The sequence below is a fragment of the Phocoena phocoena genome, chromosome 14 (assembly GCF_963924675.1).
Source record: "Phocoena phocoena chromosome 14, mPhoPho1.1, whole genome shotgun sequence".
Classification (NCBI taxonomy): domain Eukaryota; kingdom Metazoa; phylum Chordata; class Mammalia; order Artiodactyla; family Phocoenidae; genus Phocoena; species Phocoena phocoena.
In genome coordinates, this window is record NC_089232.1 from 15160987 (window position 1) to 15179032 (window position 18046).

The 18046-nt window shown below is 38.6% G+C and overlaps 1 protein-coding gene across 1 annotated transcript in view; it reads right to left on the reverse strand.

Moving 5' to 3' along the window:
- The window catches only part of DNAH6 (dynein axonemal heavy chain 6), a 299272-nt gene that overhangs the window by 146997 nt on the left and 134229 nt on the right, over positions 1-18046 (reverse strand). The window contains exons 30-34 of the mRNA XM_065890616.1: positions 15646-15813; positions 13647-13795; positions 12187-12294; positions 2881-3436; positions 2015-2137 (exon numbers count right to left, since the gene is read on the reverse strand). Of these exons, the coding sequence (XP_065746688.1) occupies positions 2015-2137; positions 2881-3436; positions 12187-12294; positions 13647-13795; positions 15646-15813 (1104 nt within the window). The remainder of the gene's footprint in view (positions 1-2014; positions 2138-2880; positions 3437-12186; positions 12295-13646; positions 13796-15645; positions 15814-18046) is intronic.

Genomic DNA, 18046 nt, shown 5'->3' on the forward strand with positions numbered 1-18046 from the left:
CTCAATTCTGAGAATTACTGTCTTTAATAAGGTACTCTGTTCACTTTGCTGTACACCTGAAACTAACACAACATTATAAATCAACTATACTCCAATAAGAAATTAAAAAAAATAAGGTACTCAGAGAGTTTACCACAATATTATTAAAATGTTGTTGCCTAAGAATAAGGAAAACAATAGTTTTCTGATTCATTTTTGGAGGGGGAGATGCAGAAAGAAGATGGCTTTCTTGAAGTGGCCTTCTTGAGATGAGATGGAGCAAAACACTTACAAAGATTGTTCCACATATATGCATTAAAATATGATACTTGTTTTTCTCTTTCTGACTTACTTCACTCTGTATGACAGACTCTAGGTCCATCCACATCTCTACAAATGACTGAATTTTGTTCCTTTTTATGGCTGGGTAATATTCCATTGTATATATGTACCACATCTTCTTTATCCATTAGATGAACCAATTTGCAGGGTAGGAATAGACAAGCAGACATAGAAAATGGACATGTGGACATGGTGAGGAAGGGGGAAATGGGATGAATTGGGAGATTAGGATTGACATATATACACTACCATGTGTAAAATAGATAGCTAGTGGGAACTTGCTATATAGCACAGGGAGCTCAGCTTGGTGCTCTGGGTGACCTAGATGGGTGGGATGGGAGTGGGTGGGAGGGAGGTCCAAGAGAGAGGGGATATATGTATACATATAGTTGATTCATTTTGTTGTACAGAAGAAACTAACACAACATTGTAAAGCAACTCTACCCCAAGTAAAAAAAACAAAGGAACAGGGCTTCCCTGGTGGCGCAGTGGTTGAGAATCTGCCTGCTAATGCAGGGGACACGGGTTCAAGCCCTGGTCTGGGAAGATCCCACATGCCACAGAGCCACTAGGCCCGTGAGTCACAACTACTGAGCCTGAGCATCTGGAGCCTGTGCTCCACAACAAGAGAGGCCGCGATAGTGAGAGGCCGGTGCACCGTGATGAAGAGTGGCCCCTGCTTGCCACAACTAGCAAAAGCCCTCACACAGAAATGAAGACCCAACACAGCAAAAATAAATAAATAAATAAATAATAATAATAATAAAAAAAACGAACAAGATGAGTGGATAAAGGAGAAGTGGTATATATAGACAATGGAATACCACTCAGCAATAAAAAAGAATGAAATCTCAGGGCTTCCCTCGTGGCGCAGTGGTTGAGAGTCCTCCTGCCGATGCAGGGGATGTGGGTTCGTGCCCCAATCTGGGAAGATCCCACATGCCGTGGAGCGGCTGGGCCCGTGAGCCATGGCCGCTGAGCCTGCGCCTCCAGAGCCTGTGCTCCGCAACGGGAGAGGCCACAACAGTGAGAGGCCTGGGTACCGCAAAAAAAAAAAAAAGAATGAAATCTCAAAAAGAAAAAAACATCGCTTGTTAAGGTAAAGAGAAACCCTATTTTAGAATGCAGAGGGCACAGAAGATAATATGGAACTGAGTTGTTCTGAATAATAATGTAAAAGCTTTCCTTCACTTTGGGTGGAATGGTACCTCTGAGGTTAGAATTTGTCTTTGGTAATCGACCTAAGGTTGGGTGGGAGGTAAACAGTTTTTCTCTTCTTCTTGGCTCTCAGAGGTGTTAGGGATTCCTAAAATCTAAAAACTGTAACAATGCTTGGATTTACTGTTCTTTTCCTTCCAGGTACTTCCCTCTCATTATCTCAAGCCTCCTGCAAAGCCTTTTTTTTAATGCCCCAGGTTGTTCTACCTGTGTTTGGGGAAACTCAAGGAAGTGTTTATATTTGAGAGAAACCAGTCTGGAGAGAAACCAGGCAGGGTAACAAAAAGTGAGGATAGCTTTGGGAAGTACACAACCTTCCTGGAAGATCCCAAGAATTCTGGGGAGAGAGCTATGTACAATGCTGGGATTCCCTCAATCAAGCACAGTGAGGTGTTAACCAATTGCTATCTGGGCACTCGAGGGAAGGGTGAGCCCTGACAGATGGAGACAGTGGGGAGGGTCTGATTGCACTTACTTTTTTAGAAACACTCTTCATCCAGGTTTTAACATAAGGCATCCACTTCAGTTCTTCAGGATCCACAAACACCATCCCACATCTACTGACTGTTGCAGGAGAGGCAACCTTTAGATCTTGCACCTAAAATTGAAAAACGTTGAACAGGAAATGGCTAGCATGATACTTCCTTATTCCTCTAGATTCAACGTTAAGGAATCACACATTTAAAGTTTAACACTGTTAAGGCTTTGTGTGGAAGAGATTGGGGGAGCTATAAGTGATTAAAAATGGAGAAGAAAAGTTAAGTGAGGTGTAAGGAGAAAAAAAAATATAGAAGGATACTGTCAAATCCTTATGGGAAGGTATAAGTATTTCTTTTCCCTTCTTTTTGTTTTTCTTCTTATCTTTTTCATTCTTATATCCAATACCTAGCCTAATACCCAGGACATAGTAGGTATTCAATTAATGTTTGATGAATGAATACAGCAGGGGTGATATCTTCCATAATATTTTGTAGCTGTATTTGGCCCACATTCCTTTTCCAATCCCATCACCAAATATTCATACCACAGAGGGATGATTTATTCATCTTAAAAAAAATATATATATATTTACTGCCTCCAAAGGAAAAAAAACAAGTGCTTGGGAAGCTAGAATTTATTGTATTTCCTGTTTATAGAGAGACAGAAACATTTAAGAGACTTTGGTTGTCAGAATGGACAATCTATTATAAAAGGACAATTTGGTAAATATTTAGTATGTAAACAAAACACCATGGTAGGCCTTACAGGTAGTCAATGGTACATCAGTAAGAGAAAAAAATTAATGATGGTATGCTAATCTAATGAACGATTTCACTCCACAGTAAGGAATATGCAATTTACCTCAAAAAGCATGTGGATTTGAGGTGTGAGTTTAATCCTCTCACTGTTAGCCAGGCAAAGCATCTTGTTATCATCCAGGACTGTATTCATATTTTCAATCCAAAGAGCATCTACTGGCCCATCACTGATGATCCATTTATGGTCTTCTGAAGTATCATTCACAGCTGCTCGGATACTTAGTGCCATCAAACCATCTTTCCACTCTAAGGTTATGCTATTAACTTCACCATATAATTCACCCATTGTAATTGATTTAGGATTAAGAACATATGTTTTAACGGATTGGTAAAAGGGATTGTCTACACCAAGTTTTCTCAAATTCCCTAAAGTTTCTGCTAGTATTTGGTAAACTGTGGTCTTGCCACCTCCTGTTGGCCCTACTAACATAACACCATGCCTTACTAGCATGGTTTCATAGAACTGTATCACTTTTTTAACCATACATGTCTCAGGCTGAAGATTTTGTCTCTTCATGACATCTATAATTGTTGACTGCAATATACCATAATCATGTTCTGGAATTTGGACTCCAGGAAAAAGGTCAGATATGATTCCACTGTAAAAAATAAAATAAAATAAGTTAGGAACACTGGTCATTGATATTTCCCCATGTCTGTTACAATTAATTTATTAAACATTACTATGGGTCCTATTTTTCTCATTATATTTCCTTCTGAACACACAGTACTAGATTATCCTGTGTGTTATACCAGAATCTATCATTTCTCTGTTATTGTGCATGATTTTGTTTGTTTCTTGTACAGTAGACCAATGTTCTTAAGTATATTGGGAGCTTTTTGAGGTAGGGAATATTTCTTACATTTTTGTATTATACACAGTATGTGGCATAGTACCAAACATATAGGTGACAAATTTAACAGTTTATTTTAAAAATTATATTTATATCTCAACTTTTCCCAAAAGCACTTATGTGTGCTTATAATGGGATATAAATATTCAGAAAAATAAGATGGAAATAGAAATAGAAAACTAGTACTACATAAAAAAGGGAGTAAAGGAAAAATGGACTGTTTCTGTAGGAAACATTTAATATGGGATGGTTCTATGGGTAAACAAGAAGCTAAACTCCCACCTTACACTACATAACACAAAAACATTTGAGAGGCAGTAAAAAAACTTAATATAAAATGACAAGAAACGTACAAGATGAGGGAGATCAAGATGGTGAAGTAGGAGGATGTGAGCTCATCTCCCTCTATGAACACATCAAAAATACATCTACATGTGGAGCAACTCTCACTGAAAACAAACTGGAGACTGGCAGAAAGACTCTTCTGCAGCCAAAATTGTAAAGAAAGATCCACACAGAGTCAGGTAGGAAGGGAAGAGAAAGAGCGATTAGGTTGGTACCTGTGTCTGTTGGAGGGGACACACAAGAGGCAGGGAATTAGATGGGCTTGGAGGTCCTCCCTGGGGAGTGAGGGGTTTGACCCACATTGGGCACTGCAGTCCTGGGGGCTGACACTGGGAAGACAAGACCTCTTAGCTGGTTTGAAAGCCAGTGGGACTACCAGCAGAGCTGTAAGAAACCTAGACTCCACTTGTGAGGGGTGTACACATGGTTGTTTACTCCCAAGGACAAGGGGGAGGAAACAGAATGAAACTGCCTGGGGCTCTGACTGGTTTCCCACAACCTCTGTCTCCCACCTTGTGCCCTGCCCCATGCTGAGCACCTGCTCCAGCACTACTAGCTCTAGTGCAGCTCCCCACTAGGGTGAAGGCTGCCATTGCCAAGGAGAGTGTGCAGTTAGGGGGAAGGAGTGGGTTTGGACCCAGCACTGCATCTGAATAGGGCAAGGGAGGCTATTGATGGAGCTTATGGAGGCAGTGGATCATGAGTGGCCTGGAACTCTGATGTGTTGGGATCACTCCAGTACTTGCCCCAACCTGCACCTGGCATCCAGTCCGGCCCTTCTCACTCAGCACTGCTCCTCTAGAGTGAAGGTGCTGATGCTGGGAGGGGTAGATCACACACTTAGAAGGAATAGAACCAGCTCAGACCCAACCTCAGGGCTTCTGCTTCAGCACCTTGGGACCTGCCTCTGCTCTTCATAGGGCAAGGGTTGACCACTGAGCATAGGACAAGCCCTGGTTCACACCTGACTCTGGCTCTAGCCCCTCCATTTCCAGCCCCACTTCCCACCAGGGATTGCTGCCAGTACACCCTGGGGGAAGATGTGACCTATGCTTACTTCAGATCCAGCTCTCCCACCAAAGCCACTGGGCACAGTGCAGACTGCATATGGGGTCTTACACAAGGACACTCTTAAAAGACTGGAATAGGTAACTCTTTCACCTAATTTCATACAGACAGAGAAAGTTAAGCTAAATGAGAAGTCTGAGGACTTTGTTTCAAATGAAAGAATAAGAAAAGAAATCTAAAATAACAACTAACGAAACAGAGATAAATAGTTTATCAGATAAAGAGTTCAAAGTACTAGTGATAAGAATGCTAACTGAACTAGGGAAAAGAATAGATGAACACAGTGAGAATTATAATAAGGAACTAGAAAACCCAAATAAGGAAACAGATATCCAGGTACAGGAAGCACAGAGAGACTCATACAAGATGAATGCAGAGACGCACACCAAGACATATCATGATTAAATGGCAAAAGTTACATATAAGGAGAGAATTCTAAAGGCAGCAAGAGGAAAACAAAGAATCACATACAAGAGAATTCCCCTAAGGCTATCAGCTGATTTTTCTGCAGAAACTTGCAGGCAGAAGGGAGTGACATGTTATATTTAAAATGCTAAAAGTGCTGAACTACTTGCTGGGTAGAGTATCCTACACCCTAAGATACTCTACCCAGCAAGATTATCATTTGGAATTGAAGTAGAGTTAAAGAACTTCACAGAAAAGCAAAAACAAAAAGAGTTCATCAATACTAAACCTACCCTAAAAGAAATGTTACAGGATCTTCTCTAAGTGGAAAAGAAAAGGCTACAACAAGAAGTAAAAATTTGTAGGGAAGGAAAAATCCTACTAGTAAGGGCAAATATATGGTTAAGGCTGTGGATCAATCACTTAAATAAGCTAGTGCAAAGATTAAAAGACAAATTGTAAAATCAACTATATTACAGTAAACGTGAAGGGATAAACATGAAGATGTAAAATATGACATTAAACTCACAAAATGTGAGGGAGGGGAATAAAAAATGTAGATCTTTTAGAAGGTGTTTGAATTTAAATGGCTATCAGTTTAAAACAAGTAGATATAGTTATAGGTCAACATATATAAACAGCATGGTAACCACAAATCAAAACTTACAATAGATACACAAAAACAAGAAAGAAAGGAACACAAGTATACCACTAAAGAAAATCACCAAACCACAAGGGAAGAAACAAAAAGAAGAAGAAAAGAACAGAGAAGAACTACAAAACAACCATAAAACAAGTAATAAAATGGCAATAAGTACATAACAATTAATAATCACTTTAAATGCCAATGGACTAAATGCTTCAGTAAAAAAGATATAGGGTGGCTGATTGGATACAAAAACAAGACCCATCTATGTGCTGCTTACAAGAGACTCACTTCAGAGCTAAAGACACACACAGACTGAAAGTTAGGGGATGGAAAAAGATGTTTCATGTAAATGGAAATGACAAGAAAGCTGGGGTAGCAATACTAAGGCAAAATAGACTTTAAAACAAAGTCTATAACAAGCACTATAGAAGGACATTATTAATGATAAAAGGGTCAATAAAAGAAGAGCATGTTACACTCATTAACATATATGCACCCAATACAGGAGCACCTAAATATTCAAAGAAAATGTTAACAGATATAAAGGGAGGTATTGCCAATAATACAATAATAGTAGGGGATTTTAATACCTCACTTATATCAATGGACAGATCATGCAGACCAAAAACAACAACAACAACAAGGACACAGTTGTCTTAAATGACACATTAGACCAGTTGGACTTACAGATATCTACAGGACACTCATCCAGAAACAGCAGAATACACATTCTTTTCAAGAGCACATGCAATATTCTCCAAGATTGATCATGTGCTAGGTCACAAAAATAAGTCTCAACAAATTTAAGAGGACAGAAATTATATCAGGCATATTTTCCTGATCACAATGATATAAAACTAGAAATCAATTACAGGAAGAAAAATGGGAAAAACACAAACTCATGGAGACTAAACAACATGCTAATAAGAAAGCAATGGGTCAATGAAGAAAGCAAAGAGGAAATCAGAAAATACCTTGAGGCAAATGAAAATAAAAAAAATAACTTTCCAAAATCTATGGGATACAACAAAAGCAGTTCTAAAGGGGAGGTTTATAGTGATACAGGCAAGAAAAAATCTCAAATAAACAACCTAACCTACCATCTAAATAAATTAGAAAAAGGAGAAGAAATGAAGCCCAAAGTCAGCAGAAGGAAGGAAGTAATAAATATCAGAGAGGAAATAAATATAATTGAAAAAATAAACAAACAATAGAAAAGATCAATGAAACCAAGAGCTGTTTCTTTCAAAAGATTAAAAAAAATTGATAAATCTTTAGCCAGGTTCACTAAGGAAGAAGATAGAGGAACCAAATAAAAAAATAAGAAATGAAAGAGAGGAATATACAACTGATCTCACAGAGATACAAAAAATCATAAGAGAATGCTATTAACAATTACATGCCAATAAACTGGACAATGTAGAAGAAATGGACAAATTTCTAGAAACATATAATCTTCCAAGACAGAATCAGGATGAAATAGACAACATAAACAGACTGATCACTAGATGTGAAATTGAATATGTAATTAAAAAAAAATCTTGCTACAAAAAAAAGTCCAGGACCAGATGGCTTCATGGGGGAATTCTATCAAACATACACAGAAGAGCTAATAGCTATCTTTCTCATACTATTCAAAAAAGTTGAAGAGGAGGGAACAGTCACAAATTCATTCTATGAGGCCACTATTACATGATACCAAAACTAGACAAAGATACTAAAAAAAAAAAAGAAAATTACAAACCAATACTTCTGATAATATACATGCAAAAATTCTCAATGATACATCATTTTTTTGTTGTTGTTGTTTGTTTTGTTGTTGTTTTCTTTAACATCTTTAGTGGAGTATAATTGCCTTACAATGGTGTGTTAGTTTCTGCTTTATAACAATGATCAAGTTGGATTTATTCCAGGAAGGCAAGAATGGTTTGATATTTGCAATTCGATCAATGTGATACACCATATTAACAAAAAAAGAGGAAGAATAAAAATCACATGATCATCTCAATAGCCACAATAAAAGCATTTGACAAAATTCAAAATCCATTCACGATAAAAACTCTCAAGAAACTGGATATAGAGGGAACATATCTCAATATACTAAAAGCCATTTATGACAAACCCACAGCTAACATCATACTCAATGGTGAAAAGCTGAACACTTTTATTTTAAAATTACAACAAGATAAGTATGCCCACTCCTGCCACTTTTATTCAACATAGTATTGGGAGTCTTAGTCACAGCAATCAGATAAGAAATAGAAATAAAAGGAATCCAAATTAGAAAGAAGGAAGTAAAAATGTCACTTTCTGCAGATGACATCATATTATATATAGAAAATCCTAAAGACATAACCAAAAATCTATTAGAGCTCATCAATGAATTTGGTAAAGGTGCAGGATACAAAATCAATATACAGAAACACATTGCATTTCTATACACTAACAACAATCTACTGGAAAGAGAAATTAAGAAAATAATCCCAATTACAATCACATGAAAAAGAATAAAATATCTAGGAATAAACCTACCTAAGGAGGTAAAAGTCCTGTACTCAGAAAACTATAAGAAACTGATGAAAGAAATTGAAGAAGACACAACAGATGGAAAGATATATCATGCTCATGGATTAGGAGAATCAACACTGTTAAAATGACCATATTACCCCAAGGCAATCTATAGATTCAATGCAATCTCTCTCAAAATACCAATGGCATTTTTTCACAGAAATAGAACAAATAGTTTTATGATTTGTATGGAAACACAAAAGAGCCCAAATAGCCAAAATAATCTTGAGAAAGAAGAAAAGACCTGTAGGTATCACACTCCCTGACTTTAGATTATATTAAAAAACTACAATAAACAAAACAGTATGGTACTGGCACAAAAACAAACTCATAGATCAATGAAACAGGATAGCTCAGAAATAAACCCACACACTTATGGTCAATTAATCTATAACAAAAGAGGCAAGAATATACAATGGCAAAAGACAGTCTCTTCAATAAGTGGTGCAGGGAAAACTGGACAGCTACATGTAAAACAATGAAATTAGAACATTTTCTCACACCATATAAAAAATGAACTCAAAATGGATTAAAGACAAAAATGTAAGACTGGAAACCATTAAAATCCTAGAAGAAAACATAGGCAGAACACTCTTTGACATAAATTGTAGCAATATTTTTTGGATTTGTCTCTAAGGCAAAGGAAACAAAACCAAAAATAAACAAATGGGACCTACTTAAATTTAAAAGCTTTTGCATAGCAAAGGAAACCATCAACAAAATGAAAAGACAATGGGAGAATATTTGCAAATGATAAGGGGTTAATATCCAAAATATATAAATAGCTCATACAACACAATATCAAACAAACAAACAACCCAATTAAAAAATGGGCAGAAGACCTGAATAGACATTTTTCCAAAGAAGACATACAGATGGCCAACTGGCACATGAAAATATGCTCAATATCATTAATCATCAGAGAAATGCCAATCTAAACCACAATGAGATATCACTTCACACCTGTCAGAATGGCAACCAACAAAAAGACCACAAACAACAAATGTTGGCAAGGATGTGGAGAAAAGGGAACACTTCTATGCTCTTGGTGGGAAACTGGTGCAGCCAACTATGGAAAATAGTATGGAGGGTCCTTAAAAAACCAAAAATAGAACTACCATATTATCCAGCAATTCCACTCCTGGGTATAAATCCAAAGAAAATGAAAACACTAATTTGAAAAGATACTTGTACCTCAATATTCACAGCAATATTATTTACAATAACCAAGGTATGGAAGCAACCTAAGTGTCCACCAACAGATGGATGGATAAAGATTTGGTATGTATATATGTTGGAATATTACTCAGCCATAAAAAGAATAAAATTTTGCCATTTGCAACAACGTGGATAGATCTGGAGGGTATTATGCTTCGTGAAATAAGTCATACAGAGAAAGATAAATACCTTATGTTATCACTTATATATGGAATCTAAAAAATAAAACAAACTAGTGAATATAACAAAAGAAATAGACTCAAAGATATAGGGAACAAACGAGTGGTTGTCAGTGGTGAGAGGGAAGGGGGAGGGGCAAGATAGGAGTAGGGGATGAAGAAGTACAAACTACTCTGTATAAAACAAATAAACTACAAGGATATATTGTTCAGCACAAGGAATATAGCCAATATTTTATAATAAATTTAAATGGAGTATAATCTATAAAAATATTGAATCACTATGCTGTACACCTGAAACTAATGCAATATTGTAAATCAACTATACGTCGATAAAAAAAGAACAAGGAAAAAAAGGTACTAGATGAAAATATAAGGGATGAATTTTACAACACTGTGTTAAGAAAGTCTACCTCAAAAAGATAAAAATTCTGTAACTTAAAAAAGTTGATAAAGTGAAAAAATAAAAACAAGCAAAAATCAAACTTCTGTGAGGCAAAAGCCTTTAAACGTAAAGAGTGAGTGATAGACTTAGAGAATATTTCCAATTTTTATACCAGATAAAGTTTATGATTTCCCACAAATTGCTAAGTAAAAGAGCACAATAGAATAATGCTCTAAGAATAATAAATATAAATGAGTAATGAACATAAGAAATGATGCTCAGTGGTACTAATAATTAAAGTAATGTACATAAAATAGGCTACTATTTTGGTATCTCTCCCTCCAAAACATATAAAGGGATATGAGCATTTTCATAAAACTGTTTATATAAATGTAAAATGTCTTTGAAGGACTTATTGATAGGATCTATCTAAATTTGTAACGTCCATATCCCATGATCTAGGAAATGTATTTCCTAGAATCTCACTCATAGCAATATCATAATTGTGCAAACATAACTGTATAGAAATTTTCATCATGTTCTGCCAAAAGTGAGTAGACACATGTTCTGGGTAACAGGGGATCTGATAGTGGATAAAGGCAAAGAGAATCCCCAGCAAGGTCATAAATGGGCATCCCACGATGACAGATATGCATCAGGGATAATGGGCAACCAGTGTAGATCAGAGAGGAGGATGAGGGCTCCAAGGAGACAAATTCAAGAGAATATTTTGTATGATTGAAGGTCGTTTTTGTTTTTGTTTTTAGGAGATTTATATTCTGGCAGAATTTGAAACAGATTTATAGAAAAGTAGGTAAAAGGAATAAAAAACAAAAATTAAGATAATATATGAAGGGAAGATGAAAAGCTAGATAATTTAATAACAAGGGAAAGATAGTGCAGCTTTGGGTAACATTTATATTTCTATAATAAATTATGGATATCCTGAATATTTAGCTCCAGTTATATTGTAACATGACTACACAGAGAGGATGGGTGGAGGGGGAGAGGTGCGTGTGCCTACCCTCATCTCTCTGTTAGTAACTTAATAGATAACATCTAAAATGGAAAAGTCATGAGATGGCATCAACGTGGTACTAAACAATATGGAGGTTGTTGTAGAGCATAAACTAGCACACCATTGTAAAGCAATTATACTCCAATAAAGATGTTAAAAAAATATGGAGGGAAATAGGAAAGAACGAATGAATGAATTGAAAAATGATTGCCTTCGGGAAGTGGGACTTGGTGAAGGGCAGGGAACTGTTGTTTTTCATGAGAGTAACTTATAATAGCATTTTATTTTTAAAACCACATACTTATGTGACTTGGATAAACATAAAACTAAATAATAAAAGTAGAAATAGATAAAAGCAATCACATTTATGTGGGGGCCCAAATTTGCTTCTTTTGAGTCAGGAATTTCTCTGAGGTCAGGAGTTTGTAACCAAATGCTAATTTGCATAGCATACAGCTTGGTGATCAGAATTTTGAAAAAAAATAAACGATTGGATTGAGGCTAAAACTTTAGTATCTTTATTTAAACTAGTATTTTAAAAATTGCAATAGGTGTCTCTAGAAAAGATGATACCTTGTTAGAGGCAGACATATCTGAAGATAAACTATGCTTTACCTCTACACAGTAGCTATGCTTTATCTGTCGCACCTAGAAATTTACCTGAATAGAACAGCATCATCTGTTAGGAACTTTGGTAAGTTAGAGTCTCGTAAAGCTCTTATCAATACCACGTCTTCACTTAGGTCTGGGTTCTCTCTTTTTAAAGACCTAAATTTAAAGGAATAATTCAGATGACTTTGCAAGAACATAACATGGAACTTGATTTTCCAAACCTGTGGGTCGGGGATTCTGCTTGCAGAAAGCTGTGGAGGGCACGCCACTGCAGATTCCTGCTGGAAGGAGGGTACCATTTTCCCTTGCATGCCCAGTGTCCATCTCCAAGAGAGCACACGGACAAGTCAGGCACAGGCTACATAGCCTTGAGGAGAATGACAAGGACATTTTCTCAAACTCCCCCCATCAATCCAGACTTTATCCAACCTGTATTTACAGTTCCCTGAATACATCATGATGATTCATATCCCCGTGACTCCCTTTTCTCTTATCCCAGAATGCTCTGCTTTGGTCTTTTGCTGGCTCTTATTTTTCTTTCAAAATCCAGCTCAGACATTCCCTCCTCTAGAAAGTCCCTCCATCCCCTGCCAACAAACCCAGGGCACAGTCCCATGGTTGCCCTCACACATTATATTCTAGATGACTGCTCCTTTGTCTGTCTCGCCCGTGGGCTGTAGTTCTGTTCTCTGAATACAAGCGTGTCTCAACTCCTTAGTATCCCTCTTCCTTTAATGGCAATCCTATAAAGAGGAGAAATACTGTATCTAGGAGGTTGAAAGAAGGAACAGAGGGTAGAAAGGCAGGGAGATTTGTGCAGAAGCCTGGGGTACAGGAGCCAGGCAGAAGGGGTCCTGTGTGGGTGGAGCTTGAGCCAGCGAGTCACGGCCTGAGAAGATAGATTCCCTCAGAGACTCTGGACAAGCTGGGGATGCCACAGGTGGGCGTGTCAAGAGGTTATAAAGAGAGAAGCTGGGGCCTGAGAAAAGACTCTTGCTCTACTAGGAACTAGAAAGAAGCTCAGCCTTGGACCAAACTGTAAAGAGAGAGGGGGCGTCTAGGATAAAAGCTTGGACTGCGGATGGAATGATGAAACTGAAGTACGCTTTGTCAGGTGATGTGTATGACTTAATTAGTGTATCTGCGTAACAAACTGTATGTCTTTTAAGTCTCATCATCCTACCTCATGGTGGTAAAGCCTTTTGTACACTGAAACCCATTGTATGTGACGAGTTCAGGGGAAACAAAAGTTACCCAAAGCCTAGTGGAGACTTAGGTTTGGTCTGGGGGCAGCTATGTTGGTTCTCACAGTGAAGAACCTTGGGATGAAGAGAGATGCCCCATTTCACTGTGGCAGGGGGGTGTCAAGGTAATCATGATGACAACAGCAGCAGCTAACATTTATTAATCACTTGCTATGTTGCTTTAAGAGCCATCTGTGAATTACTCATGAAATGCAAGTGATGACATGGTTGGAAACTTGACTCTTGCCCACTTTGGTTTCTTACCCAGCCATGACCAGTACAGACTTCACGGCTCTCATGCCAAAGTCATAGTGATCCTGCTGAGAGAGCTGTTCACTGCAAAGCTTATACATCTGAGTCATTTTTCTTGCTAATATTTTACTGGATTCAAATCCTTCAGAATATAAAATTACCTAGAATGGGAAAATATAATGCAGTGCCTATTATGTTATATTGATAACAACATATTAGCATAATACCAATGTATTCAAAATCTACTTTAGGTATTATATTGTATCTCTCCAAGTTGTTATACCCTTTAACAAGGAGATGTAAAGATTGAAGGGAAAAATGTTTTGTGCCACAAGGTGGAAGGTGGGATATTATATGGGGATGTCTGAGCTTCCCTGATCTGACAGTGTCAGTGATGCACTCCCTTTAGGCTCCCTGGGAGTCAGGGGAAGCTACACAAAGATTTGCAGCCTCTCCCCTGCCCTAGGAAGCCACCTTGCCTCTGACAAGTTTCTGCACCCTTGGTTAAACAAATCAGTGATGATACGTGGAGGTGGGTACGGACACTTCCTTCAATCCATAATCTACTCAAATCACTGCAGTTGGCCTTGGAATTGTGATTTGAGATAATGCAGAGACTTCATACCGGTGTCTGTTTTTTTCATTCCTCTATCACTACCTATTAGCACAGTACTCTGTGCACTGCAGGTGATTAAAAATATTTACTGATGACAGACCCTGATTCATTTAATCTGTAACAGCAATAGGAATAGCACTCAGAAGACTGGATTTTTAAATTTCTCCAGTTAATTACTGAGTAATATAACAATAGGACAAAACGTGAGATGTGAACACAACGTTGGACTGAGTTCCAAACCTGGTTTTCTTCCTACCAGTTTTGGACAGTGAGCAAGTCATTTATTGTCCTGTCCAGAGAGGGGTCTGGAGTGAAGATGCCACCTGCTTTAACTGCCCACCACCCCACCTTACCCACAGAGGACACTGGGGGACTCATGAGATGCTGTAGGCATTATACTAATAAAAGTTGTACTTTTTCTAATGATAGGATTTGGCATGGTCTATTCTATTCTTAGGCAATTACTTTTAATTCATGTAGAGGAATATTTTAAATTAGCTGTTGTCAGGAATTTATCAGCCACAGGAGTAATATGTGCTTTCTGAGAAGCTCCGTTCGAAAAGGGGTAGCATCCCTTGCTGTGAAATACAGCACCGAGCATGAGGGGCCTTCCGGAGTCCTGTAAACATCCTATATATTGGTCTTGGTGATCACACAGGTGAATACATGTGTAAGGAATCACTCTGTTGTACCCTTATGATCTGTGCCCTTTACTATATATAAATTATGCCTCGGTAAAAAGTGCCAAGAAAAATACATATAAAATTTAATACACTGGGTGTTAACTAGTATGAAGAAACAAAAAAAAAGTTTAAATAGAAAGATTCCTAGATAGATACAGAAGGAACAAATGCAATCATAAATAATTAGCTTATTAATGTTGCTATTTCTTGACTAAGTTGATACAGACTAGAAACAAATCCCTGCCCTCCATCATTAGTGATTAGTATTGCTTTTACTTAACATCCCTTGACTCTAATAAAAAAAAAATAATGTAGCGAGAGAAGTGAGAATAATACAGTCTTTTTAGAATAATCTAGACATTTTAATTCCTAGAGACAAACTGATGAACCCCAATGAACTGGCTAATTATACTTACTTATTCATTCCACTTTTTGGGGGCTTACTATATTCCAGATACCATCCTGGGCTTTAGGGATATAGCAGCTGCACACATACACACAAACACACATGCACACACACACACACACACACACATACACACAGAACAAAACATTCTATGTGGTAACGATCATATCTACACACTTAAGAGGAAACAATACTGTATAACCTTGGCTAGACTGCATTCATAAGGGAAACTTTCTACCACAATAATCAAATACCAAATAAAAGAAACAAGCTTAAGTTTTTGCTGCTTTATAATGTGAAGCTCACCTCTGCAATCAATGCATAATTTGGAACCATCATCGCAAAGGGTCTAAACAGGGCTTTCAAATTATCTGGCAACTCGGTTCTGCCTGCATATCCAGGATTCATTGTGATGAAGGCTGCACAAGTCATAACCAACTTTATTTCCCGCCCCTCAAATATGAATCTAGAGAGCTGTTGAAGGGAAAGAGAAAATATAAGTTAACACGTCCCCCGACATCTGTAAATTCTTTCCCATAATTACTACTCGAGTACAAAACTTGTGTAACATGCATTCAAGCAAAGACTACTGAATTCTGCTCTTGGGAATGTTTCGCTCCTGATTCTGTCCTACCCACTCCCAATCTCTTCCGGGCTACGTGCTTCCTGCTCTCTGCCTTCCTGCCCCTGCCTTGCCCCAGGTGTCTCCACCTTCCTGGCCAGACCTGTAATCTTCTAGGCCTCAACATCTTTCGCTGAGACTCCTCAATTCAACTTAGATTTAATGGCCACTAAACCTTCTCCGCCACTACTTTCTGGAGTCCCTAAGAAATTCGAATCTGATCTTAGTCCTTGAGTGGTTGAGGCCCCACTGTTAGAGTCACTGGAATTACCCCTTCACTTTCATTCAATAGCAAACACCCGTTGAGCATCTGTGCCAGGCAGGCAATGGGTTAGGAATGGGCGCAGTGCAATCGATGCTACAGTGGAGGTGTGTGCAGAGCCCGCAGGGAGCAAAGCTCATAGGAGGAGCAGGGAAGCCTGTGTCAGACCCAGAGAATGAAGAGGGCATTTCCCATAGATGAACAGGGCAGCCATTCCAGTCAAAGGGAGCAAGAACAAGAAACAGCATTGCATGTTCAGGGAATGGCCAGCTATTCACTTTGCTAAAGGGAAAAGTTCTAGGAGGAAAGTGTAAGTAGGCTGGGGCCTGAGCATCATAAGTTTTGCATGCTCGGCTAAAAAATTTAGATTTTGTTCCATGGATGGGCAGAAACAGAGAGTTTTGAGCAGAGTGATAGGACCAAAGATGGCATTGGACAGGTTAGACAAACTACAGACAGGGGGACCAGTAGGGAGTGTTATTGGGGAGATGAGGAGAGCCAGAATTAGGGAGTTCTTATTGGAGATGAGAGAGATCTATTGAATGGACTTGGTGATGGCTTAGATTCTGGGGTTGATAGCAATGGGAAAAATTCAAGACGAATTCCAGAATTCTAGGTGGGTGACCGGATGAAGACACTATATTCAGTCACAAAGAATACAGGGGAAGACCATGATGGAGGTGGGGTGATGTGTCACAGCCTGGAGGAGAAAGTGCTGGACCCCACAACTGGAGACCCCAGTCCTGCTGCTGTTTAATGGCTTTTGTGTTATTCAAACCTGTAAATTGCTGTGCTTTAGTTTCTTCATGTATTCTAGGGGACGTATTCTACTCCAACTATCTCCTCTGACCACTGGCAAAGTCAAGGGTGAGATTTGGTTAGTCTCAGATGTCCTCCTACCTTCCTTTCACCTCACATGGTTGCCCTCCAGTTGGCAATGCTTCAAGGCTGCCTGCGTTCTCTCTGGTTCCTTCTCCCTTGCTCCCGAGGCTTTGCTAAGCATGCTAAGCGCTCAGGATGGTGATAATGACTCTGACATTATGTTATATCTGGTGGTCCCTGATTTTAATGTGGGTCTCCTGGAGGGTGTGTAGTTGGAGGAGCGTGGACCCCACGGTCACACAGATTTAGATGTGTGTCTTGGTTCTATGTTGTTCCCAGAAATGTTTTAATGTCTCTGAATCTTTTTGACCTGTAGCTTGGGAAAACGCCATCTACTTCACACTGGTTTGGTGTGAAGATGAAATAAGTGTAAAGTACAATGACGTGTACAATTTAGTAGCTGGTAAAAGTCCAATTTCTGTTTTCTTTTTACTTGTTCTATAATATGCTTTTTTGCAGAGGCAATAAAATATTTAACAGCTCTTTAGCAGTGCACTTTCCGATGAGAATGGCTCTTGTCCCTAGAGCGGGAGCTGGGTCCAGAGGCCCCTTTGGTATGTCAGGATGAACCCTTGTGGCTGGATCCTGAGGAGGTCTGAGACTTTTCAGGTAGGGGCCAAGGTAATGGTGGGGACCTTCCAGGGGCTCGAGGCAGTGACTATTTAAATATTAAACAACTGGCAAGTCTGTTCTGGTTTGTACTGGCTGAACATTAATCTGCCCTTTGGTGACTTCATGACATAATCTCACAAGGTCAACACAGAGTGGTAGGGGACTTGGTCCCATCTTTCACTGCCATCACCTTCCCAGTACAAAACCCTTCTCCAGGAACATGCTCATATGGGCTAAATCAGATTTTAAATAGTGAGGCCATTTTAATATCTTCACCTGGCCCTATACTCCTTGGCTTTTCCAGTCCAGTGAGTTCTGGAGAGTCAGGG